This window comes from Toxotes jaculatrix, chromosome 3 (assembly GCF_017976425.1).
Source record: "Toxotes jaculatrix isolate fToxJac2 chromosome 3, fToxJac2.pri, whole genome shotgun sequence".
Taxonomy (NCBI): Eukaryota; Metazoa; Chordata; class Actinopteri; family Toxotidae; genus Toxotes; species Toxotes jaculatrix.
In genome coordinates, this window is record NC_054396.1 from 2,642,613 (window position 1) to 2,667,604 (window position 24,992).

The 24,992-nt window shown below is 43.0% G+C and overlaps 2 protein-coding genes and 1 long non-coding RNA gene across 4 annotated transcripts; 1 reads left to right on the forward strand and 2 right to left on the reverse strand.

Annotated features, from left to right (window-relative positions):
* Positions 1-1,407: 1,407 nt before the first annotated feature.
* On the reverse strand, positions 1,408-14,367 carry znf831 (zinc finger protein 831). Its single transcript, XM_041033677.1, has 4 exons — positions 14,165-14,367; positions 8,111-12,512; positions 6,447-6,730; positions 1,408-3,210 (listed from the first exon to the last, which is right to left on the reverse strand). Exons 2-4 carry the CDS (start codon positions 12,462-12,464, stop codon positions 2,305-2,307), a joined length of 5,544 nt encoding a protein of 1,847 aa, XP_040889611.1. The 5' UTR covers positions 12,465-12,512; positions 14,165-14,367; the 3' UTR covers positions 1,408-2,304.
* On the forward strand, positions 13,412-24,124 carry cstf1 (cleavage stimulation factor, 3' pre-RNA, subunit 1). Of its 2 annotated transcripts, none has more exons than XM_041033680.1 (6): positions 13,412-13,540; positions 18,831-19,049; positions 19,168-19,445; positions 19,535-19,732; positions 19,895-20,285; positions 23,271-24,124. In XM_041033680.1, exons 2-6 carry the CDS (start codon positions 18,881-18,883, stop codon positions 23,528-23,530), a joined length of 1,296 nt encoding a protein of 431 aa, XP_040889614.1. In that variant the 5' UTR covers positions 13,412-13,540; positions 18,831-18,880; the 3' UTR covers positions 23,531-24,124. The 2 variants fall into 2 exon arrangements, with proteins under 2 accessions (XP_040889614.1, XP_040889613.1); XM_041033679.1 differs by lacking the exon at positions 13,412-13,540 and adding an exon at positions 18,367-18,426.
* LOC121179076 lies at positions 22,055-24,572 on the reverse strand. Its single transcript, XR_005893848.1, has 4 exons — positions 24,452-24,572; positions 24,260-24,352; positions 22,713-22,760; positions 22,055-22,590 (listed from the first exon to the last, which is right to left on the reverse strand). It is a non-coding gene; the product is annotated as an uncharacterized LOC121179076 (long non-coding RNA).
* Positions 24,573-24,992: the final 420 nt, after the last annotated feature.

The window sequence follows — 24,992 nt, forward strand, 5'->3', positions numbered from 1 at the left end:
ATGTCTTCAGTTAAACCATTTGCTTTCCACAATTCACACAAATCTCTGGGCCTTGATCTGTGTTGTAGGACAGGATTGGGGCCAGCACAGTGTAACCGAACCCAAATCACAGAGTGGTAGAAAACTTCCTCGTGAAGCCCTTAAGGCCAAGGACTATCGACTGTCTCTCTGATTTTAAATTGTTGCTATTTACGGCTTGGATTAAAGCAAGTAGGGTTGAAAAATAACAATATGAATATGACAACAGAGGTCAAATAGTTCACCTCTGCATGTTTAAATATCTCTTTCCCACTTAAACAGAAAAGTGGTCTGAGAGAGTTCTGGAACCCACTGTGCACCTTCTACAAATTTGTCTTTTCATGGCTGGATACAGCTGAGCTAAAGGAAAATATTTGCCGCTAAACTTAAAGCGGCACGGCTTAATATATTTTTTAACAACAAATTGATTCCTTGTGTAATGTAAAAGATGTCTCTCACAGATAAGAGCCCACATAGATTTTTCACTGAACTCTGCAGCTTTATGAAACTCTTGAGATATTTAAGCTTCTTTACAACACATTTACTGTTTTGGTTGTGTCTCACTGCTCTAATCAGGCCTCATCTAAACCCACTGTACACTAACTGTCCAGTACCAAACTGAAGAAGTGCAACTAAAAACACAGATATTTTTCATGGGAGGAGGAGACCGAAACTGAGTTAAAAGGAGAGTGAATGTGTTTTTAAATTTACAAATTAAATTTTTTTTTCCTTCCAGGTGGAAGGAGCAGTTTCACACGCACCAGGTTCTGGAAGTTGAAGTCCCCTTCATTTTTCCCACAGACAGTGTTGCATGACTCACAGCTGGAGCACTTCGACAGCTTGGATCAACATGACCAGATTGAATCATCAGTGCAGGTGATGAACAGCTACCTTAGAAAATCTATGGTTATTTGAACAGGTTAAACTCATAAACCTAAATGTTAACTGTGACTCACATTTTGTCATCCAATCACTGAACTTGAACTTCTCTTACATGCACCACTAATAGCAAATACAAGACATTTTTGGATGAATTCAGCAACAACAAAGTGTTTTCAATTAGCCACAGCTCTGATCTAAGCACCTGACGGCTTGGTTTTCATAGAAACAGCAGCCAAAGCTGGTGAGGTCAAGCAAAAAAAAAAAGAAGAAAAGAAAAGAAAAAGAAAAAGAAAAAGGGGAGCATCTAAAAGCCACCTTAGGTCAACTTGGAGGGTTAACTGAAGAAGAGACCCACACAGTCAGACCAATAAAAAATGGTTCTGAGAACAGTTTAATTTACCTCTTCTGTTCTTAAAATGGATGAAAACACAATCATCAGGAGGAAAGTTTTTTTCCACCACAATGATGTGCAAAAGAAATTGAGATGAATTCATTTGTTTGGTCAGTTATGTTTACATTTGCAATCTGTAACAAGAAAAAAAAATTAGAAAATGAAAAAAAAAAATTGTAAAACATAATAATAAATCTGCTTGTAATTGTAACTGTAAACAGCTTCACATTTTTGTGCCCTTGGCTTTCCTCTGTGTCAAACAGCACTATAAACACATCCACTGTGTCAAACTAAACAGGCCTGAACAGATTCTCTGCAGATAAAGCTCATTCAGCACTACTGCACACATACACCTGTCAAGTCCAAAACATTTTATGACCACTAATGGGCTGAGGATTGACAAGCAAGTTAGTGTGAGCTATAGCTGTGGGTTTTTGTACAGAAACATTCACATCCGCCCACTTCCTGTTCCCGTCGAGCTCCAGAGCCTAAGCATAGCTGCTGACTCACTACAAAGCCCAGACTGGGAAAAGGGTCATGGCCCTCCAGTCACTGCCTGGGTGATCTGATTGGCAGCAGAGATCAATTTAATGGGTATTTGGCAGCGTACGTACATGATTCACACACACAGCTGTTGTCAGGGAAGGTTAGAGAGTGTTGCAGACTGCAATTTATGAGAGAGTGAGTGAGTGTGGAAAGGTAGGCACGAATTATGGCAAAATATGTGTGTGTGAGCATGTGTAAGCAGAACGGAGGTCACACAACATTTCTGAGGGGTAGAAGTAATCTCATTGCTTGGGTTTTTTTCCACTGCAAATATATTATTTGTAATAGTAAAATATAAAGAAGTCAGTGACAGCTATTTTTTCATTTGTTTTTTGACTTGTTTTATTTAGTTTACACATGCGGTTCGTCAGGCACTGATATTATTTCTACCTCCAGAGCAAGTTTACCTCTGAAAAATATACAGCAAATCAAACTTCATATGGCATCTGTGTATGTGCACATTTCCCCTAAAGCTCAATGATAAGCTTTCCCTCATCGTCACTGCTGCTGGTGTCTTCTGAGTAGTCCTGGCAGCTTTGCACAGGCCTCACTCCACTGGTGAGACTCTCGGCTGTGTGGTAGCCATGAAGATGACCAGTAAAGAAAAAAGACTGGTATTTGTTGGTGACGTCAGGTCTCCCAGAGTTACTGCTCTGCGTTGTGTAATCATCTGGTGTCCGATCCTTGGTTTCCTGTGCAGGTTCTGGGTATGTAAAGGGCTTTGATAGAAGCCCAGTATTATTATCCAGCATGTTGCTGTTTGACGTTTGGGTGTTTCCTGTCCATCCAGCAGCAGGTCTACTGACTTGAAGAGAATGAGAAACTTGGCAGTGGTTTGTGGTGGATGATGTTTTGACGTCAGGAGAGGGACTTGGGCTTCTGTGACTTCCTAATGTCAACTTAGTGCAACAGCTTACTGCTGTGCTGTTGTTACCTTCAGTGGCGTTTCCTTGCTGGGCACACTGGGTCTGCTTTTGGCCTTGCTTTTGGTCCTGGTGTGAAATTGTAGTTTTCTGTGGGCTGGACTGAATTTGTGAAAAAGCGTTTTGTGTTTCCGTTATCTGGGCCTGTGTTTTCATATGTTGACTTGAATTTGATTCACACAAGATCTGTGTTTGTTGGTTGTGGATGCTGCTGCTCTCCCAGTGTTGTTGTGAGAAATAAAAATTGTTCATTTCCAGGGTTGGCTGAGGAGAATTGAAAAGGCAAGTCTGGCTGCTGGCGGCTGGTAAATTAAGGTTATTGGACATGCTTGGAGCTTGCTGAGGACTCTGTGGAGGGTACTCAGACATTCCTGAGAGCATCTGGGAAAGATGCTGCTCAGATAGCCAAGAGTTTTTAAAGGAATCCTCCTTGACCTGTCTGTCTTCTCCCTGTTAATTAAAGAACATAAGGGGCAAAATTACCATCACATGTCACGATAATTCAGTCACAGTCCTGCCTCCACTGAGCCTTCTCAGTGGCTTCCTGCATTGCTCAAATACCACAAAGCTCAATATGTCCAGTAAGTTATGCATTATGACAAGGAGACAAGAAACAAACTGGCAGAGCATGCAGTTGTTACAGCTGTTCAGTTGTTACAGCTGTTCACTATACATCTTGAAGTTGAAGAAATCCTACCACAGAAACAGACTTCATTAGCGTAATTACAGTCAATTGCCTGGTTCTGGTGGTGTTTTGATGGATTGCTGATGTCTTTAACATTGGAAAAAGGCTCATAAATTCTCATAATTATGTGAGCACTGGGACAGGAGTCCACAAGTAAGCTGATATGTTTGTTTTTATGCAGTTCCTGACAATGTATAGACATACAGTGTGGACCAAAAGTCTGAGACCATGGGCACAAAGTATGTGTGGGAGGGTGGTCTCAGACTGTTGGATTTCACTGCAAAGACAGTGCCTCTACAGTTTTTCTGTTGGATCTCCACAGTACTATTAAAGACTGGTGTATATGCATTATTATTCGTAAACACTTCTTTACAGGGGCCGTTCTTTAAAGATATGCACTTTAGATTTGAAAATGATTTTATTCATTTGAAATCTGTTTTGTTATGTCATTGTTATGTTTTGTGATTACTACACATGGATGTAAATGCAGTGTTTCAGTACATGTTTGAGGAGAGGTGGATATCCTCAGTAAACCTCTTCATCTTAAGTACAAACATAAAAACAGACGACATAAATCTTCTTCAAGTTTCCTGTTCTTAAAACTTATTCCCATTTAATTTTAACATGGTCTGACCAAACAATGTACTCTCACGCTCAACTGCTCCTGCTGACACAGCTAACAGCTTTACTTTATGGCCAATTACACTTCTCTTTAAAATGTCAACTTGAGTTTGCTGTTTGTGTGTGTGTGTGTGTTTGTGTGTGTTTGTGTGTGTTTGTGTGTGTGTGTGTGTGTGTGTGTGTGTTTGTGTGTGTTTGTGTGTGTTTGTTTGTTTTTGTCAGCAGGTTGGGTTGGCTCAGTTGTAAGAAGTGCAGCTTTATAAGCAGAAGGTGCAGGGTTCAGTCTTTGCCTCAGACAAATACATGTTCTCTACAACTCTCGTAAAATTCTAATTCCAGGGTTCATGCCAGGCTAGGTTAACCACACTTTCTTGAATGCCCCAGTGGAATACCCCTTAGAAATATTCCAGCCTGGGTGGAATGTTTTCCAAACTCTGTGATGCTCTCTACTGGAGACTTGAATCGCGCCCGTAGGCCTGCAAGTCTGACTTGCTTTGCCTGGAAGGGCTGATAGATGGAAATTTCTCAGGGACTTGGCCCCTTGTAATACCTCCCTGTGGGTCTAATTATGTTATTATTATTAGTAGTAGTAGTATTGTGTGGCATATTTTTGTCACACATCTAGTCCTGTACAGTTTTTGCTCTAAATGTCATTCAAACACCAAACTAGCTCATTGAGGAGACTGTTGTTGGCATATTACAGTGATTTTGATATTAACTTTTAAAGAGCATCATTTTATAATGAAACTTTCAGGATTGTCATTAGTGTTAGACAAAAATATAGACAAAATGGCAGACCTCTGTAAGAGGTACTTCTGCTGTCAGGAAGTTGGTCCTTTAAATGAAGTGTGCTATTAATTAAAGTTAATTCAAGAAGTCTTTAAAAAGTCACCAATTCTTTTATTTATGAAACAATTTCTTATAATAACTTATTGAATAATGTGAATAAGCTATGCCGAATTGAAACAGCCTGTGAGCTACTGATGAAAGACGGTGACCCCGAACACGTCTGTTGTATCCTCTCTTGTCAAAGCCCAAATGAAGCCAGCTGTTAAAATAAATATCTTTTACTATATGTTCGTGGTCACATTGAACCCAGCAATTTAAACCTACCAAAAAAATGACTGTAACGGAAAGTGTTACCTAAGTTTACACTTCAGAACATCAGTGAGGAACACATCGTTCTGAACCAGAATACTTTTATTGGGCAAGTACTGTATATATGCACATACAAGGAATTTAGCTTGGCGGTTCCATGTGTACGTTTAAAGATGGAAAGAATAAAATGCAATGTAAACCAATAAAAACTGTGCATGAAAAAAATGGTCTCCCCCCTGGTCATGGCCTCTGCTTGGTACTGGGTTTGTCTATGGGCCTGGAATATAAGGAGTAAATGATCCAATTATGGGCGGCACAGTGGTGCAGTGGTTAGCACGGTTGCCTCACAGCAAGAGGGTTTGAACCCCGGGTGGAGTTTGCATGTTCTCCCTGTGCCTGAGTGGGTTTTCTCCGGGTACTCCGGCTTCCTCCCACAATCCCAAAAACATGCACATTAAGTCAACTGGCTGCTCTACATTTCCTCTAGGTGTGAGTGTGTGTCAGCCCTGTGATTGACTGGCGACCAGTCCAGGGTGTACCCCGCCTCTTGCCCGTAGTCAGCTGGGATAGGCTCCAGCTCCCCGGTGAGCTTGACAGGCCAAGCGGTATAGAAGATGAATGAATGAATGAATGATCCAATTATTCTACTTTTCCCCATACGGGTAAAAGATCGACCACACTAACTGTATAACAACCTGCCAGTTCTCAGTGAAACTCATGAAGCGATAGTTAACAAATCACACTATTACTTATCCAGTTATAAGTAATAGTGTGAGTTTCTGTGAGTTTACAGAGCTCTCACTGGCCTGGCATCCAACAGTTTATTCTCAACAGTACGATATATGATTTTAAGTCATTTGAATTCAGGGTTCAAGTGACACAAATACAAACAGCCAGACCTGGACCCTTCCTAACCGTGACTCACATCTGTGGGGTCAGGTCTGTTTTGTACATCAACCCCCGCAGAGCCACAAGCGACTACTGTCAAAGCTCCGCCACACTCCCTCCCTGTCCATCAGGGGAATTCCAACACTAACTTGTCATGACTGGCACTGACACCAGTGGTGATCAGTCAGTGTTCCCCATGTCCCGTGACCCTCCATGTCACACACTACTTAGCCATGAGATTACTCCACCTACAGTCATTATGTCCTCACTCCTTTGTTTCAGTTTTATAAATGTGTTGAGGCTGAATTTAAGGGTGCAGTTAGACTTTAACACCAAAACAGCAAAAAAAAAAACACGCAACCAGTGAGCAGTGAATAAGTTCATTCTGTCTCACCTCTAGCTTTGTCACAGGTGGTAAAACCGTGTGTCTGCAGTTAGTCTCGCCTTTGCCCCGCTGTCCTGGCACCTGGTCTGTCTTGATTCCTTCGTTCTTATCCTTTCTCATCACTCCTCCACCGCCCTGCTCGTCCATTCCTCGATGGTTTGACTCTCTAGCCTCTTGGCTCTGCTTTGGCCTGCAGACTGTGTTGTCTGAATTCCCAGGGGTACTCCCATGCCCCCATGTCTGTGGCTCCTTCGGGGCTGCACATCTCGCCAGGGAGGCTGCCTCTATAAGTCCTAGGGGAAGAAAAACAAATGAAAAGCAGCTGTTTTCTTTAGGATGGTGAATCTACAATCTTATCAGTCACCTGAAAACTAAGGTGGGGAACACAAAAATGATGTAAAAGCCTGGATGTAGAAACCTCAACTGGTACTTACATTTTCTTTTGGATAAAAGAGCAACATGATTCTAAAAATGCATGTGGTATTCATGCTAGATCAATGGCATACTACCAGCTCATCAGCCAAATTAAAGGAAATATGTGGCCTTTTGTCTCATGATATAGACATCAAAAAGGGTGATTACATGGAACAACATAAGATATTAGAGAAACTGTCTTTAAAACAAAAAATAACAGACTAGTGGCAAGACTTCATAGTATTAATCTGCAGGAAAATGAAACTTACAGTGAACAAATCTCCATGGCTACCATGTGCCTGAACTCCAGTGTCAGTCACAAGTCCTTCCAGGACAACCAGAAACTCAGTTTGTTTGTTGTTTCAGTTTAGCCAGGAGGCAATGGGTGGAGGTCTGTAAGGGGCAGTCTTTGTGTTTATCCTGTGTTCCCCAGGGTGGATTTAACTTTGCTATTGTCTGTAATGCTCAACTTCTTTAAATTAAAGAGTGGGTGAGTTGGTGTTTTGTGCTGTGATGGGGATCAAATGACACTTTCAAATACTGCGGGACACTTCAGTTTTCTTTGAGGGTTTAAGGGGCAACTTGCATGTCACAATGGTAATAATTAAAGCCACATGGACCTTTAGACCTTTAGAAAGGCTGTTATTTCCCCACAAAGAGATTTTAAACAATTTCCCAATTTTCATTTCTTTCACAAAGACCTCCTCCTCAGCTGTGGGTTTTGGTGATTCTGTAGCTCTCAAAAACAGGTTCAGGGCTTCACTCTGCAAACCTGTAATCACTTACTGCCATCTTGTGGTAAAAACGTGTTTCTGTCTTGAAATTTGCTCCGACTGAAATTTCTCAGTGAAAGCAAATACAGTGCAGCATGTGCATTCAGGCACAATTTGTATTTTGAGGGGGTTTTACCTTAATTCTCGTCCCAAACCATGACATACACGATCAGTTGGAGAGAGGTCAGTTGAATGACTTGGCCTCTCATCTCCTTAAAAAAAAAAACCTGTAGCTGCCATGCCAATGCCTGTACTGTATGTATAGGGTCATCACCGTATTATCCTAAAATCAGGGGACCATATAAAACTGCAATCCACACCAGTACAGATGTGATCACCATCAAACACCTTTAAAAGCAGCTCTTCACCTTCAAAGTTACTGTTTAAGTTTAAATGTAAAATGCAGAGGTGCGAACTCAAATCAGAAATTACATACAGATCCTATGCAATATGAATGATTCAAATAATTAAAATAATAATAAATACCTGCAGTTGGGCTCTGAATACTTGTAAGCACAGCTGGGATGTCTTTGGGTCTTTCCACCTGGATGTTAGAGGACACTGAAGTAAACTGATCCAGTTGTCTTTCTGAGTGGACAGAGCCGATCACATCCTGTGATTTGCTGAGATTTGCTGAATTGTCCAGAGGTCCCACCTTGTCACAGCTTTTGATTGCATGTTTAGATGCATTCAGAGTCTCTGATAACCTGGGTTCTGAAGGATTACAGCAGTAGATGGATGACTGTGGGACCGACTGTCTTGGAGCTTTGCATTTACTAATGGCAAATGGAGAAACTGATCCAGAGAGCTCATCAGCACCACATGCTCCACCGGAGGCCTTACTGAACATAACCTGCAGAGAGGTGTGGGTTTCTCCACTTTCTAACTTGCTGCTTTTGTAGGCAGAGGTTTCACACTTGGTTTTCAATATGGCAGCATTACATGAGGCTGCTTGATTTTTAAGTTTTTGTTGGCTTTCTTTGCCTTGTGGTTCACTTCTTGTGCTTTTCTGATTTACAGCGCTGGGAGAAAGACAGTTCACGCTGAGCATGTGTTGGCCAGAGAATGTTTGCGAGACCAATCCACCTTGGCTGACCCTCCTGTCCTGCAAAGGTTGCTCCTCAGTGCAATGGTTCAGAGAGAGGGCATGTTCTTCCCCTGTAGTTTGGCTCCTTCCTGACTGTACACCTTCGAGTGAAGCAGCAGTTGACATAACATCGCCTGCAGAGCTCAGAGTCTCTGTGGCCGTGTTTACATGACTGTATTTGTGTGGGTGTAGCATCAAGCCTAGAGTTTCAGGAGGCTTAGATTCAGCGGATACTGTAGCCTGACTGGAATTACTGTGTTCAGTTGTGTAGATATTTGGCTGTGCCTTTGCAAAGTGGTCAGACAGTGGAGGTTTTATGCTCTCTGTGTTGAGTATGGATAAAGATTCTCTTTGGTCCAGTTCCTTTTGATGTGCTGGCTGGTGATGGTCTTTTCCCTCATTGCTTTCTACGGTGACAGAGCTTTGAGTTTTATTCTGGATCACTTCTGGGGCCATTGTTTCCATGTCACGTCTCTGTGGCACGCTGGTACCTGCTTGCCGCTCTATCTGTGGTTCAATGAGAGCCAGCTGCTCGTCAGATATGATCTGAAGGCAAATCTGGAGGTCTGCTGTGTGAACATGAAACACATTCTGAGCAGCTGGTTGCCCCTGGTCAAATGGTACAATGTGACAAGGTACGTTTGGGTTATTTGGGCCAGCGTATGCAGTATTTACAGGGTTCAACTGGTCTGATGCTGGTGAGACTTGTGAGTGTGACAGAGGAGGCTTAGAGTGAAGTTGATCTTGTGAGAAAGCTGTAATGGCAGCAGCAGATGTCGGATTTTTTGCAGTGGCGGCAGGAAAGTTTGCAACCACAGGTGCAACAAGTCTGGGTAACTGCATAGACACTGAGCCTGCTGCAGAGTTCGAGGGCGGTGTCAAAGCGCTGCATAATCTTGCCTGATAATCATGTAGGCAGGTTGTGGTTATTGTGGTTGCTGCAAATTGCCTGTGCACTACGGGTAGACTAGTTGTCGCCTTTTCATTGAATCTTGATGCTTCAGCTTGACAAAAGGTTGTGGCTGTGCAAGGCAAGAGGAGCTGTGCTTGTGTGGAATTGAAAATATTTGTGTTTTTGATTTCACTCCTCTGCATCAACGGCGAGGTGACAGGACCACTGCATTTCTTTTCAGAGGTTGTGACCGCAGGTGAGGTTTGCTCAGTTTGAGTAGATGACAGAGCAGGGGTGAAAGTGCAGCCATCAGTTTCTGACGGTTTATCCACAACATGCGGTGAAGTATTCGAATCAGGTTCAGCAGCATTAGGTAACTTGAGCTGGTACTTCGGCAGGAAGCTGGTCTTGGCAGCAGAGGGGATGGAAGTGGCTTGCAAGGTGCCAACAGACGGTGCATTTGCATTGATTATGCATGGCGAGAAGAGAGCTCCTTTGAGCTGAGTGTGTTTTTGATTTGTTTGAAGGCTGATATAACTGAGATTTGTATCCTGCTGAGGCGCACTGCCAGTGACAGAGGGAGGGGGATGAATCAGTGTGTTTGGGTCAGTCTCCATCTGAAGCGGGCAAATTATTTTGTCATCAGTTCTCTGCTTTTTCCTGTCTGAGGGAACGTGGGCTCCGCAGAGCTGAGAGGTGGAATCATTATGTTTTTCTTCATTAATCAATCTCCCTGCCTCTGTGCTGCTCATGCTGTTTGTTTTGTGGTTAACCAATGATCCAATCGAAGGTAATGGCAGTACTGACAAAGATAGATTTCTCCGGAGTGGAGTCTTGAGAGAGCTGCATGACGAATGAAGACGGCTAGTGCTTAGATTAAAATCCACGGCAGAGACGGGGCATACCCTGGCAGGAGGGCAGCCTGGATGGCACAGTGTTGCACCGCTATTTGTGGTGTTTATCACTGAGCCTGTTGTTGTTGTTATGGTCTCGTTATGGGCTGCTGACAACCTCTTTTGTGGGCCCTGAACAACCTCATGCTCTGGGTTCATACTTTTCCTGCTTTTGATAACACTGTTATCAACAGCTTTCTCAGCATTGTAGAGCTTCTTAAATGTGCCACCCCCGTACATGTACCACTTGTTGTAGGCAAACTTCTGTGCTTTCTTCCTCCGGAACTTTCTGTTGCTTGGCTCTCCGCAAATGTCACCGCCATCCCCATCGCAGCTGAGACTGCCGGTGCATGCCTCCTCCACAGATGAATTCATGGAGAGACCGTCTGTTGCGTGGTTGCAGTCTACGGCTGTCTGCCGGACTAGTGGGCGGTGGGTGGATGACTGCTGGTTCACAGGCTTGATCGCAAAACCTGTTGGATTGATCTGTCCAGAGCTTCCCCTGCGAACGAGTGTTACATAATCGCTCTGATAGGAGAAGGTTGGGCTGCTCTTCTCAGGCTGCAGGAGGGTAACGCTGAATGGGAGGGAGTTGCTGCGGGTTAAGGGGGCATGCTCCATGGTGGTGGAGTGCTGAGTGGGCACGGAGCTGTACAATCCAGGCTTAATGTTTCTTTGTAACCCAACGTTTGGAGTCTTACTGATCCTCATGTCAAAGTGAAAGGAGTCCTTGTATGTGTACGGCATGGGAAGGTCAATGCTGCCCTGCTTTGACAGAACTGTCTTCCGTGGTCTTACGTTCTCCAGCTGTTTGTCCTCCACAACAGCCGTATTCTCAGAAATCAGCTTAGATATGCGCTCCTCCAGTGTCTTCTGCTCCTGCTCTCTTGCAATGTCTTTGGGCTCCTGTGCACCTTGGCCAGGTTCTGAAGGTGTGTGCGTGTTGGTGGTTTCTTCCAGATCCTCTTTGCTGGATTCGGCAAGGGAATCCATACTGTGGTCACGTAAAACACTGCCAGGGCTTGAGTAGTGGTCCGTGCTCTCACTGAAGCCTGAGTCCGTGCTCTCGTGGTTCTGTGATTTTCCTCTGGACACAGAGCTCTCCCACTGCTTGGAGAACAGAGTGGCTTCCTGTCTCTGAAGGGGAAGATGTCGACTAACAGTCAAGGGAGGTTTTTCATTTTCCACCCTGAGTTTTTCCTCCTCTTTTCTTACCTTTGCACATTCTTTTGGTTTTGTCTCATGACCTATAGGGGTCAGCTCATTCTGTTCACTCACAGACCCTTGTGTCTTTACAGAGCAGATCTTTGCAGTATTGTCTGGACAGGTAATCTCAGCAGCAGGTAGTGTGGCATCCTTCTCCATGCTGCCCAAGTCCTCACTGCGTTCATCCAGAGACGAACTGGAGGCATGAGTCTCTCTGGAGCTAGACACACTGTCTAGGCTGCCCAGGCTGCTCTGCTCTGATTCAGATGAAAGGCGGGCATGAGCCTGAGTACGCTTATGTTTGTAGAGGTTGCTCTGAGTCTTAAAAGAAACTCCACAAGTGGTGCAGGGGTAAGGCCGCTCCCCTGTGTGGCAGCGGAGATGCTTCTCCAGCACGCTGGGTTTCATGCAGTCCCGTCCACAGTGAGGACACACATGTTTTCCAGCCGATTTCGGTCTGGCTGTAGGAGCAGCAGCTGCCAGACCCATTCCCGGCGGAGACTGCAGCCCACCAGCAATATGAAAATATGTCAGAAAAGGAAGCGTCTCTTTGGAGTAAAGCGGCGGCATGGCCAGATGGAGTGTGGCTGGTTCCCGGTCAGCAGCAGGAAGCTGCGGGTAAGGTTGCGCTGGTAGAGCAGGAACTGTGTGGATGTAAACAGCCGTCAGCGGGGCCTGGATGTCCATCCTTTTCTCTGTCTGTGCTGCAACAGAGCTGATGTGCACTGGAGCACTCGCCAATCCTGGCTTGCTAGTCTCCATGGTAACACTGCTGCTGTCGTGATGTACTAGTGCCAGGTCTCTAATTACCTGTAAGATAAGAACAGTTTGCATTAGACCTCTGCTTTGCCTTAGATCGCACGGGGCAGATCTATCTATTTGAGCTGGGATGTTTTCAGGCCTTGCTTTAACAGAAGAGAATGAGACTTTATTCTCACCAGTGGAAGAGAGAAAATGAGCATAGCAATTAATAAATGCACTAAAGCAGTTAATGATGACAGATATGCAGTACCCTTAAGGACAGATGGCTATTGAAGCAATTAATCCAGTCTGGATTTTGCAGGGTGATAAAATCCAGGGAGGTGTGTTTTGAAATGATGTCCACAATTCTACAACAGCAAAGCAAAAACACAGCCAGATCTGAGTGATATTACTGTGATGAGTAATAATACCCATGGCTACAGAGCACAGAGAAAAGTAAAGGCATTTGATTCGCTACTGTTTGATTTCGAGATCAGGTGGTGTAAGAAAACAACTCTTAAGGTATGTTTTGTGCGCAGGCAGTGGAAATGTATGAGACAAAAACATGGAGAGAAATGTATACATACAGTAGAGAGAAGCAGGGGATGATGTAGGAGAGTGACTCACATCAGCAGAGGGGTGAGAGAGTGAGATCAGATACTCATACAGTACATCAGAGGCTTTTATCTCCCCAAATGAAACGTGTCTGCTGACATTAGCTGCTGCTTCTGTCACCAGTCTGCACCAATTAAATGGCATACCCCTGATTTCCACAGTAGCATGTGGCAGCTTTGTCTCATGACAGACTGTCATATTTGTGCGGTAATCTAATCAAAGCGTGAACCACCTACATGAAAAGATAAATGGCTTTGTATTAGGGCAAGCAAATTTCATTTCCTGTTGCTGTGATGCTGCTTCTACATGTATGATGATTTTGCATAATTCACCCACAGAACTGCAGCTGGCATGGAGCATACTCTTTGTTAGTTGTGCAGCATGAGAACGCCCACGTTAGATACTTTTTGTGGTGCTGTTATGACCGATAAAGTTTCTTTCTGTTTGTATTCAAGCAAGTTCTGATAAAAAGGAGAGGCACTGTGAGTATATTTTAATTTTTTAAAAACATAATTTACTTGGAAACTTAGATCTATATTCTCTAACTGTAATGTGCTTTCACTTCCTTACAGCTATGTAAATATGTCATATTGTTATGCATGCTGGAACTCCATGCAAAAATATAACTACAGCGTGGACCTTTGAATTATTAAGAGGCGTTTTCTTCTTCTAGCACTTGCTGCCAGTTTAAAATTGCATTCAAGTGTGTCCTGGGTGGAATGGGTTTAAAAAGAGGTCAAACTGTGCTGAAAAACAGTTACTGCTTGTAGGAAGAACAAACATTAGTAAAAGTGACTAGCATCAAAATGTAAACAAAAAGGAAGACTTTCTGGATTTTTCAGATTTCTGGTAACGTTCTGAGAAATGAATTTTTTTTTTTTTTTTAGATCTTATCTCCTCTGTTAATCCCATTTCTAACAATTGCAGAGACTTTGTAAAGGGCATGTTTGAAAAGAGGAACTATCTGATGGTGTTGCCATCACACAGTGTAGGTAAGAACAACATTGCAAGAAACTGGAACATGCCATAACTAGGCCGAAACTCGAGGGCAACAGTTAAGAAAAACAAACGATTAAAAAAAACAAAAAAACAGTCAAGTTACTTACGGTCTTGTTCTGTGCTTGAATCAGTAACAATTATCCAGCTTAGACAGTCTTCTACACTGAACAGCCCCATCCTCAGTGTACCTGCTCCTTTCAGTCTGTTTTGCCATCCAGGCTGTGTGGTCCTCTCCGATCTGATTTTCTCTCACAGCTCTTTGACATGAAGTGTTTCTTGTCACAAGGAAGCGGAACAAATGCAAATGAGAGAGAAGATGCACTATGAAAGTGGAGAGGCAGAGAGAAGCAGAGTGAAGGAAAGAGAAGGGCTGGGGAGGGTGGGGGGTGTGGCTGTTAAACAAAGACTTCCGGGGGACAAGTTGAAAACATAGATTTCACAAAGTGATTAACAGGAGTGGAAGAGCACAGAGGCCCTGAGCACAGATGGAAGAATTTAAGGCTAATACAAAGTGTTGTGCAGAAGAAGAGGAAGTGCAGTGACAGAGGCAAGCTTACCTTCAACAGTCACGCTGGCTGAATTACTGACTTTACCATCAACAGTTTGAGGCAGTACGTGACTTCTGGCTCTCTTAAATACTTGCTCCCCCACCTACCTTTTTCCTCCCACACGCTGTATTTCATACACCCACATGGACAAGGGCGCAGCAAAGCAAATGTTGATGTGGCCGCTTGGCTGCACGTGCACTGCTCTCACTCTCTCAGGCAGAGAACAAATGGATGAGTTGTGAGTGGCTGGAATGAATTTCCCACCTCCAACGACAGCCCCCATTACAGTATGTATCATTTTGCAGGGGTACACCAGTTCACACTGCACATGCTTAAAGCAATAGTTGCCTTTTTTTTGTAAATCATAATGACTCATTTGTATTCACATTTTTTTTTTTTTTTTTTTTTTGCTTTTTCTTTTTTCTGCATTTACTATTGCTGGTTCTGATGAGCAAATCTGTTTTTAGGTTTAGGATTTAGGAAAGAGAATACATTCTGTACTGATCTGTTTGAGACCCAAAAATATGAAAAATAGCGAGGACATTTATGTGCACATGATCAGTTTCTTTTAAAAAACACAGTAAAATAAAAATTTTCAGTGTGCATGAAGTAATACCTAATCTTACAGCTTCCCGTTTATTTGTTTGACTTAATTGTCCATAAACAGATCCTGTGTGTTTTTTTTTAGTTCATGGCAGCACAGAAAGACAAAGTAACACATAGTTTTTCTACATCTGTCCACACAGCCTCACCATTAAATGACAGCACCAACGACACATTCGACTATGTAAGTTTCTGGACAGCTCCAGAGTGCACAGTGTCTATGTGGTACCTCACAGACCGCAGGTGGCTTCAAAGATAATTCATTAAAAAAAATGATGTTGTGGGCGTAACTACACCATGGATGCACTGGATTTACATTTTCACCTGAATTGATTGGTATTTTGGCCCCATGTTTACCTAATGAAGTTTACAAAGCTAAGGTGTTAGCAAACAACTACCATTTCATATATCCAGCAGATACCGAGTGACATTAGCTTTCATTTGCAATAGTGTTTCTGGCCACCTGGAAAAATTGTGAGATGAATATCCACTTTTGTTGTAGCTCTCTTTTGGTCTCCACCAACTGACCACGGAGAAAAGTATCTTTCTTTAACAACAAAAACTTCTTTGTTTTAACTCTGATCTCTCGTGAGTGTGGTGAGACTGAAATAAACACCAAACTTGCATCCAGTAAAAGCACAACAACGAGCTGAAAGAACCTAAATTGCTTCAGTCAGTTGATAATTCTCAGTTGGTTTGTCGCTACAAGCAACAAATTTAATGTTACACTACATTATTAATAAAATTATCAACTATAGTGGCTTTAAGTTTTTATTTTTCCATGTAAATAAAGTCAAATGAACGACTTAAAAAAATGTTTCTACTGTCAGTGCTGCTTGGTGTAAGTGATTGATTTTTTCAAAGCTCTGGCTTTTTGAACAATATGTCATCATGTGGGATTGACCATGCAATTATCAGATGACATCTGCTGAGAGAAAACAAATAGTTTTTATATCACTTCACTGCTACAGACTCTCGCTGGTCTCCAAGGCAACTGCAGGCTGGTCCTCTGAGAGCATGGTTTGTGTTGACATGGTAACAAGACACCTCCTACCACGCATGATTTCTACCGTCTCTACATAGCTCGCAGTCCTGCAGGGTGGAAGCATAGTTTCAGGCATGTTCAGATATTTTCAAAGAAAGAGTCAGATGAAATGTTTTCAGATTGTAGAGCATGTGTAGTCTGTGGCAAATTCTTCAAATGCCTTCTCTGAAACAGTCAGCAGGGGTTTAATGTTGTTGATAGATGATATTTTGCTCATGTTACTCAGGTTACTAGGATACAAGTTTTACAGATGATGGTCAGCAGGGACAAAAGACAAAGAAAATGTGTTCTCCTGCTCATCCTGGTCTCACAGTCACTGAACCTTTGTATTATTTAAGTAACTGAACAGTTTTGTTGCTGTTATTTAGACAATGATCCATGTGGGTGCAGCTGTACACGTGTTTTTAGCCACTGAGTGGGACTGACAGATACATGTTGAGCTACACACACTAAAGCTAACATGAGCTCAGTCATCACAAACATCTCTTATATCTCTAAATATAAAGTCATCATGCAAGAACTACAACTAAAAAAAAGCCTTCAATCACTCGAGACATGAAGTAGTTCCTCACTTCACACTGAGGACTATAAAGTTACCTTCCTCTTCACACTGCAATAAACAAGCTCAAGTTATGACTCTAGATTGAAGGTGCCCAAGGGAAATATCCAGCAGACTTCATTAGTGTCTGAATGTGTCGCTTGCTATATTTTTGCACATGTAATGAAAAATGACAGATGTATCATTTGAATAGGCTCATCTCTCTAACAGGCCAAGCTACCATCATCCATCTGCATGTATTACACTACATTTCTGTCTTTTTTGGCCACATTGCAGGAAGTGACAACTGAGAGATTGTGTGTGGGCGGGTGCTGAATTGCTGGAGGCCTATATCCACTTACATGTTCACTTATGCCTTTTTGGTGGCTAAAGAATAGCAGTCTCATGCCCCACTTTTGTTTTCAGTACCACTACCACTCACAACATTTCTAGCAACTTCCAAACACAGTGCATTTTCCTGTCAGTGTTACCATGATTGTCATCTCTGTTTTACTCTATAACACAGTCATAGCTGCTGTAGTCTGTGTAACTCAGTGAAAGTCATTTTTAAACTTACAACTGCAAAGCTAAGACTGCATTACATCAACAACACTGAGATCAAAACCGAGCAGAGGCTGACAGCTGTTTTTTTTCTTTTTCCTTGTGTGTTTGAGATGCTGTACTTGTGCACCCTCTACTGGGTCATGGCTGTAGGCCTTCACATCAGGAATAAAATGAGTTTTATTCACATACAGCGTACACAGAAATTATTTATGTAGTAGAACTGCAGATGGTGTGACATGTTAAAAAAAAAAAAACATCAACAATATCAACAAAGCTGGGCCATGAATCTGTTGTTTTGTTGTTGTTTATTTATTAAAAATTTAGTTGATGAAATGTTAGAAACAAGAGATAAATTCCAAGATCTCAATGTGACTTTTTCATATTGCTTTTTAAAAAATATATATAAAAAGGGAGAGGAGTAGCAAATCCTCACAATTTAGAACCTAGAGACATAAAATGTTTAGCATTTTGTTAAAAAAAAAAAATCAGCCTGCTTGAACAACGAATCACTTATCAGAACCCTTGATTATTTTTTATTGATCTTTACTAGCAATAATCATAGGCCAAGTTTATTGCAGCCATAGTCTTTGCATGTACAGGGAAAGAAAGAAAATGTTTAGGTCTTCACTAATGACATGTCCTCATATCCCTTGTGAATGCACCATTAGCTGTTTTTTCTCCAGCTTAATGACAAAAAGACCGCTGTAACACCAGGGTATTTCCTTTGTCTGCACTTTGTTTCAGAAACATAGCCTCTTTGTGCCCCAGCGAATGCAAAAAGGACTAATCTGATCATGTTTAATGTAATTTTTGTATTTATTGATTTATTTGGTCATTGCTCAGCTCATTTTCTTCCAGTAAACGTGTCATTTTCCCTTGGATGTGACAGCAAAATATTGTAAAGCAAGTATTACAGTGCTGTTTAATTTTGAACCGTGTGGTGAACGAAACATGGAAATGTTATTTACCCTGAGGAAATAGTCTGTCAGTGTTATGACGTAGGACGCAAATTACGTACAGCGAGCGTAACGCACGTTTTGTCGAGGAGCGCCATTGGAACTTTGGAGAGGGGTAGATATTTCTGTTTTGATTCCAAGATTAACATTTCACCTACCGCCTTCAAGCAGCACATAATGCTGGTTTTGCAGAGCGCACACACTCCATCAGTTCAGGGTTTTACCTTCGCTTAACACAGAGATGTTTTTGCTCTGCCGTAACTCTAGCAACAAAGCTAGCGTTGTTAGCCGAACTGCTAAGCACAAGTTCCATTCATTCCCTGTTGCTGCCCAAAACATTAGTGTAGCCACAGCTAATGGCGTGTGTTTGGAAGTTATGTTAGATGTGGTAGCGAACTAGCAGTGTGCCGCAATACAGCATTTACTCTAGCTAACACTGATGTCTTGAGAAACTTGGATACGTAACAGCAGTGAAGATAGTTGGAAGATTAATTGTTGACATGGTGTCTTTTGTTACAGCCGCTAAGTTGTCAGCATTGACGGTCAGGTTCTGGTCAATCTGACCCAACATGTATCGCCCCAAACCAACTCTGAAGGACCGGCAGCACCTGTACAAGCTCATCATAAGCCAGCTGCTTTATGATGGATACACCAACATCGCCAACAGTCTCATCAACGAGGTCAAACCACAGAGCGTAGTGTCGCCCTCTGAGCAGCTGATGCAGCTGGCAAAGATAGGTAAGGTGTCTTTGGTCCACCTCTCCCTGTTTGTACTCTGTGTGTGTGTGTGTGTGTGTGTGTGTGTGTGTGTGTGTCTTTACGTGGCTCTAAGTGCACAATTGCCAAACTCTTTCAGGGATGGAGAATGATGACAGTGCAGTTCAGTATGCCATCGGGCGCTCAGATACAGTGGCACCTGGAGTGGGTATCGATCTGGAATTTGACGCCGACGTCCAGACCATGTCTCCGGAGGCATCGGAGTATGAGACCTGCTATGTTACATCTCATAAGGGTCCGTGCCGTGTCGCCACATACAGTCGAGATGGTCAGCTGATTGCCACCGGGTCCGCTGATGCCTCCATCAAGATCCTAGATACTGAGCGCATGCTGGCCAAGAGTGCCATGCCCATCGAGGTGAGGCAGGCTGGAGCATGCGGGTACACTGGATGTTCTCAAGTCAGCGGGCTCATAGTTACTTTTCTCTCTGTTTCTGTATATGACAGGTGATGATGAATGAGACAGCACAGCAAAACATGGAGAATCACCCTGTGATCCGGACACTGTACGACCACGTCGATGAAGTCACCTGTCTTGCCTTCCATCCGACTGAACAGATTCTAGCGTCTGGCTCGAGAGATTACACCCTTAAACTGTTTGACTACTCAAAGCCCTCTGCAAAAAGAGCATTTAAATATATACAGGTCAGATTTTGTGGGCAGAATTTCTCTGTTTTATCATTTTCTTAACTAGCAATCTAAAACCATTCTGATAAAAATAATTTTGGTTGTGGAATTCAACCTATTTGTTTTCTTTCACTAGAATTACATTTCAGTCTAATCCTGTCTTCATCTGTGTCCCTGTAGGAAGCAGAAATGTTGCGTTCAATATCCTTCCACCCATCAGGTGACTTCCTGCTGGTGGGAACGCAGCACCCCACCCTCCGCCTCTACGACGTCAACACCTTCCAGTGCTTTGTGTCCTGCAACCCGCTGGACCAGCACACAGACACCATTAGCGGCGTCAGCTACAACCCCTCCGCCAACAGCTACGTCACCTGCAGCAAGGATGGCAGCATCAAGCTGTGGGATGGTGTCTCCAACCGCTGTGTGACCACCTTCGAGAAGGCCCACGATGGCGCAGAGGTCTGCTCCGCCATCTTCTCTAAGAACTCCAAGTACATCCTGTCCAGCGGCAAAGACTCCGTGGTGAAACTGTGGGAGATCTCTACGGGCCGGACGCTGGTCAAGTACACAGGTGAAGATGAATTTTGTTTATGTGAAAGGACTACAGCGTTCTTTCACACTTTGATTCTATCCATACATCTAACCATGATTAGTAAATGCAATGATTCAATAAATGTCAGGACATTGTTCATGATCCAGTGCAAAACAATTACATTTTTATTACTGAGGATTTAAAGCTTCAGTCTTTTTCCATTTAACTTCAATTCACTTCACATAACAATTATGTGAACTCAATAAAAGTTATGAAAAAATATATATTACCTCATTTTTTAAAAATCCAACAACTGAATACTGATCAGGCAGGAATGAGCTCAATGTGATATAAAGAATTAGTTTTGCTTAACCTAATAATTTTACCAGTTTCCATTGTACTGACCAGTCCTCACCAGATTAACATTCACTGGGGGCATTTAAGAGTTGATGTTGTGGATGTTTGTTTGCCAGCAGTGCCCCCTAGCCAGGCAGTAAAGAAATGTTTTCATTTCAACGGTTGTAAAGCAGTTAGGTCAGGATTGACTTGTGTAGTGAAACAGGAATGAAATGGAGTTATTCTTTAGCTAGAAATTCTGTATTGATATCAGGGAGGTAAATATATCATATATAATATAAATAGTGAAATACCAGCATGAGCAGGAAAAAATGTACAGTGCAGAAAAAGTGTCAACATTTTCCTATAAAAACAATCTCTTTCAGTTTTCATTTGAACATGCAGGGATGTGATGCACGCCACCAATTTTACAACACACTACGAAGGAACAGTTACTTCACACTTTACGCTGTCAGCAATGCAGAGTGTCTCAGCTTCAGCTTTTATTCTCCTAATGACGGCTGAGAAAACCCCCAGAGCAGTGAGGGGTGATGTCATCTTCCTCGGTGTCTGCAGTCATTTATTGTAGTGACAAGACGTTTATTTCCCTCCTTGTGTGTGAGCGACTCCAGCGTTCATACAGCAGAGATGATGCAAGCTTTACCATGTAATCTGGGTGCAGACTTTCGTAAGAAACACTGATGAGATATTGATCTGTTACGGTGGAAACTTTTTGCTAAGCGTCGTTTAGCTCAGCGTAGTTGCTTAATCACAGCATTCAGCAACAGTTGTCAATAGCTAGCAGTGTATGAGGTTAGTTACACATTTCTGTTGTGTTGGTTCTGTACTCAAGCGTGTTGGCTTTGTAGTGAAACAGTCAGTCTGAGGTTAAAGTGCTGACTCTCAGCTTTAGATTGAATTAGATGAACAGTATAGAAACTGGTGCCTTTTTAATAGACAGGGCAGTAACAGTAAATAACTGCAAATGTATAACTGATCAAATTCTAGTCCTTTCTGTGTTTTGTCCACCGCAGCTTGTAAATATTCCAGTGCTGCTTTCCTCTGCCACAGGCGGGCTCCACAGAGCAGCATGTCATTCACATACCTGTGAAAATTAGTGTGTGTGTGTGAATGTATTTGTGCACGCTGGTGTGTGAGTGATGTTGAGTTTTGAGTCAGAGGTTGATGCAGGGATTTAACTCCAGCTCTAAAACACCTGTTTCTTCTTTCTCATTAGCAAAGACTATTATATGAAACCAGGTAGTGTCTTATTTTTAAACCATCACCTTTGTGGGTTAAAATGATGAACACTTTCAGCAGCAGGTTATTCCACAGTCACTCAATTACAGTTTTGAATCAGGAACCTTCAGGATTTGGATCACGATGCGAGCGTGTCAAATTTATTAGCCTACAGCTGTCAATTAGTTGTATACATATTTAATCAGCTTTTAGGTAAATATAGCTGGTCCTCACATTCATCTCAGGCCAGAGTGTAGCTCTTGCTCCCCAGCTCTGTCGTTCCCCTCTTCCTGTTTTTTTTACGGCACCGTCTCTGTCATATAGTCACTCGCAAGTAAGAAGCTGCCCCATAGGGCCATTGCCTGCTGGGACTGGTGCTTACAGGTTTAATCAAGATCCGGAGCAACAGGTGAGCCTGGGCTGAGAGCAGTGCAGTGTCATTCTCCTGAAGAGGAGGGGGAGGTTCTGCTGGACCCATTGTTGGCCAGAATGTTCTGTAACAACTGGTGTGTTTTTCTTGTGGACTCAAAGAACAGAACTCTCACACCTGCAGACAATTAGAACAGTGTTTATTGTTAAAGAGGCTGATGGAGACTGGAAGGCAGCAGGCTTCAGAGGACTGAGGGTTTGGTAGACCATGTGTGGCAGGGCAGTGTGACTGTGGAGGGTCCAGGGAGGAGTGAGTCTTGCAGGTAAGAAGGCACAGGTGAGTCAGAGGCAGGGAGCAGTCTGACAGAAGCGTGGAGCAGGTAGACAGGTGAGTGTGATCCTGGAGCACAGGAGATAACAGTTAGGAAACATTCTCTCAAGGAAGAAACACAAACACGCGGTCTTACCGCTGAACAGCCTGCAAAGGTAATGGTTTAGTAATGATCTGCTACGAGTACGTACACACAGTCTGGTGTGGCTGTGAGGTTCTAGCACCAAGGGTTTTGTTTCCTGTATGCAACAAAAACAGTGTACACAGGTAAGTCAGCACAAGCACATTCAAAGGAAGTCACACATCCAAACTAAAGATACAGAGCAAAAACACAAACAAGATTCAATTCAGACAATGTGTAGAATACAAACCAACAAAGAGACTCAACGAAAACAGATTTAAGATTTAATAAATGTCTGTTGTGTAACACTAACATTAGCTCGCTTACAGCTGCTAAAACCTGCCACTGACATTAAGTTGTCACTGAATCAGCAGACTAAAAATGAGCAGCTTTCTTTTGACATCTGTGTCTGAAATCAAGGACCCACTGTTTGGGGAAAAATGATGAAATGATGAATTTCAGTGGTAAATGAAGTGGTAAATGTTCCACCATCATCAGGGTAAACAGGATACGTGCATAAATGGAAAGTTAGACGAGTGTAGCAGTAATAACCAAGAAGGGCTGAGGCTCTGATGTGATTTCACATGCGTGGTCTTAGTGGTGACATGTTCTCTGTTTCCTGTTACAGGTGCTGGTTTGAGCGGCCGTCAGATGCATCGCACGCAAGGCGTGTTCAACCACACAGAGGACTACGTGCTGCTGCCTGACGAGCGCACCATCAGCCTGTGCTGCTGGGACTCTCGCACGGCCGAGAGGAAAAACCTGCTGTCTCTGGGACACAACAACATCGTCCGCTGCATCGTCCACTCGCCCACCAATCCCGGCTTCATGACCTGTAGCGACGACTTCAGGGCCCGCTTCTGGTACCGCCGCACCACCACAGACTGAGACACATCCTGGTTCCATGTTTCCACTCTAGCACTCTCCTTTTCCATCTCACTCCCCTCACCCCCCCACCCCCCTCTGGCGGAGACCCCCACTGAATGCTGGACTCTTCTGTCTCTGAGACTGTCCGACTCTTCTGCTGGACTCCACGACCTCACTGATCTTTCTTCTGATCTGTGGCATCTTTCATTTTTATTTAATTCGAAGCTGTGCATTAGGATTTGGGTTCGATTGAGGGAATTCTTTACTAAAAAAGACTTTAACTTCAGTGAATATCTTCCTGTTTTGATTAGTTGAATGAATGATTACTGCAAACAAAACCCATTTAAGTGTCTGTTTGGAGCCTTGACTGTTGTTTTATGTTAGAGTCGGAAAAAAATGAATGAAAGCAGCCACACTTTGTGAATGGTACACTGAACTTTTCTCTGATTTAACTGTAAGTCTGACCTTTAAAACTCCTTTTACAGCTACTCGGATCTCAAATTTCTGTTTAATGTCGTAATTGACCACAGAGTCGGGTTGTTGTCGTTCCCACTTTTATACTTTGTGCAAGTCCTTTGTTGTAAGTGAGATTTTTTTATTAAAGAATTAAAAGGATGAAGCCTCTTCGATGAATAGGATGGTGAAAAGCCCCCTCAGTAATCACACAGCTAAACCTCGACTGTGGTCATATCCTGTAGACCACAGCTGTCGCTGCAAAAAGTGAACAACCTGCAGATAACTCATACATACCGCTGTAGGCATCGCTTATTGTCGTATTGGTTTCCGTTGAATAAACTTGTAAGCCAGTTCTACTTAAGACTTCTGTCCAGAGAAATCCCAAACCTGCAAAGTTTGGCAAAGATTTTTTTTTTTAGTTTACCTCAGAGAGTCAGAAAAACCTCAAACCATCAGAAAGAGGAAAGAAAAACTAAACAGAAAAACCTTTCAAAGTTCCTGATTTTCCTTGTCCTCTGTGACCCGCGTCCTCCGACCGTCCGCCCTGCCCCATCACCCCCCTCCGCATTCCCCCGACCCCCAACCCAGCTCTCCCAGACGCTGCTGTCTGAGTTGCCCAGACGACAATGAGGAAACCCACAAGAATTTGTGTTTCAAACAAACCTTTCCCTCCCTCCCAAACCTGCCTCATAAATCCGTCACTTATACAGAGGATTGTGTCAAATTTCTAAGAAAAGAGGAAGCAAAATAAAATAGTGTACCAAAAATTCCCTTAGTTATTTTAAAAGGTAAACTAATGGTATACTTGGAGATGCACTTCCCTTTTATCAGAAAGATAGAGGGGAAACAGAGTGGCATGAAATTGAGTAAAAAAAAAAAAAGAAACATTGTCGGGGTGGGGCAGCTACAGAGAAGGGGAGGGGGGGGGGGGGGGGGGGGGTCTCTGACCAATGGGGCTGCAGGAAAGCTTGGTTTCCCCACCCACGGTGTAAAACAGTCTGCTTCTCAGTGACAGCTCAGACAATAT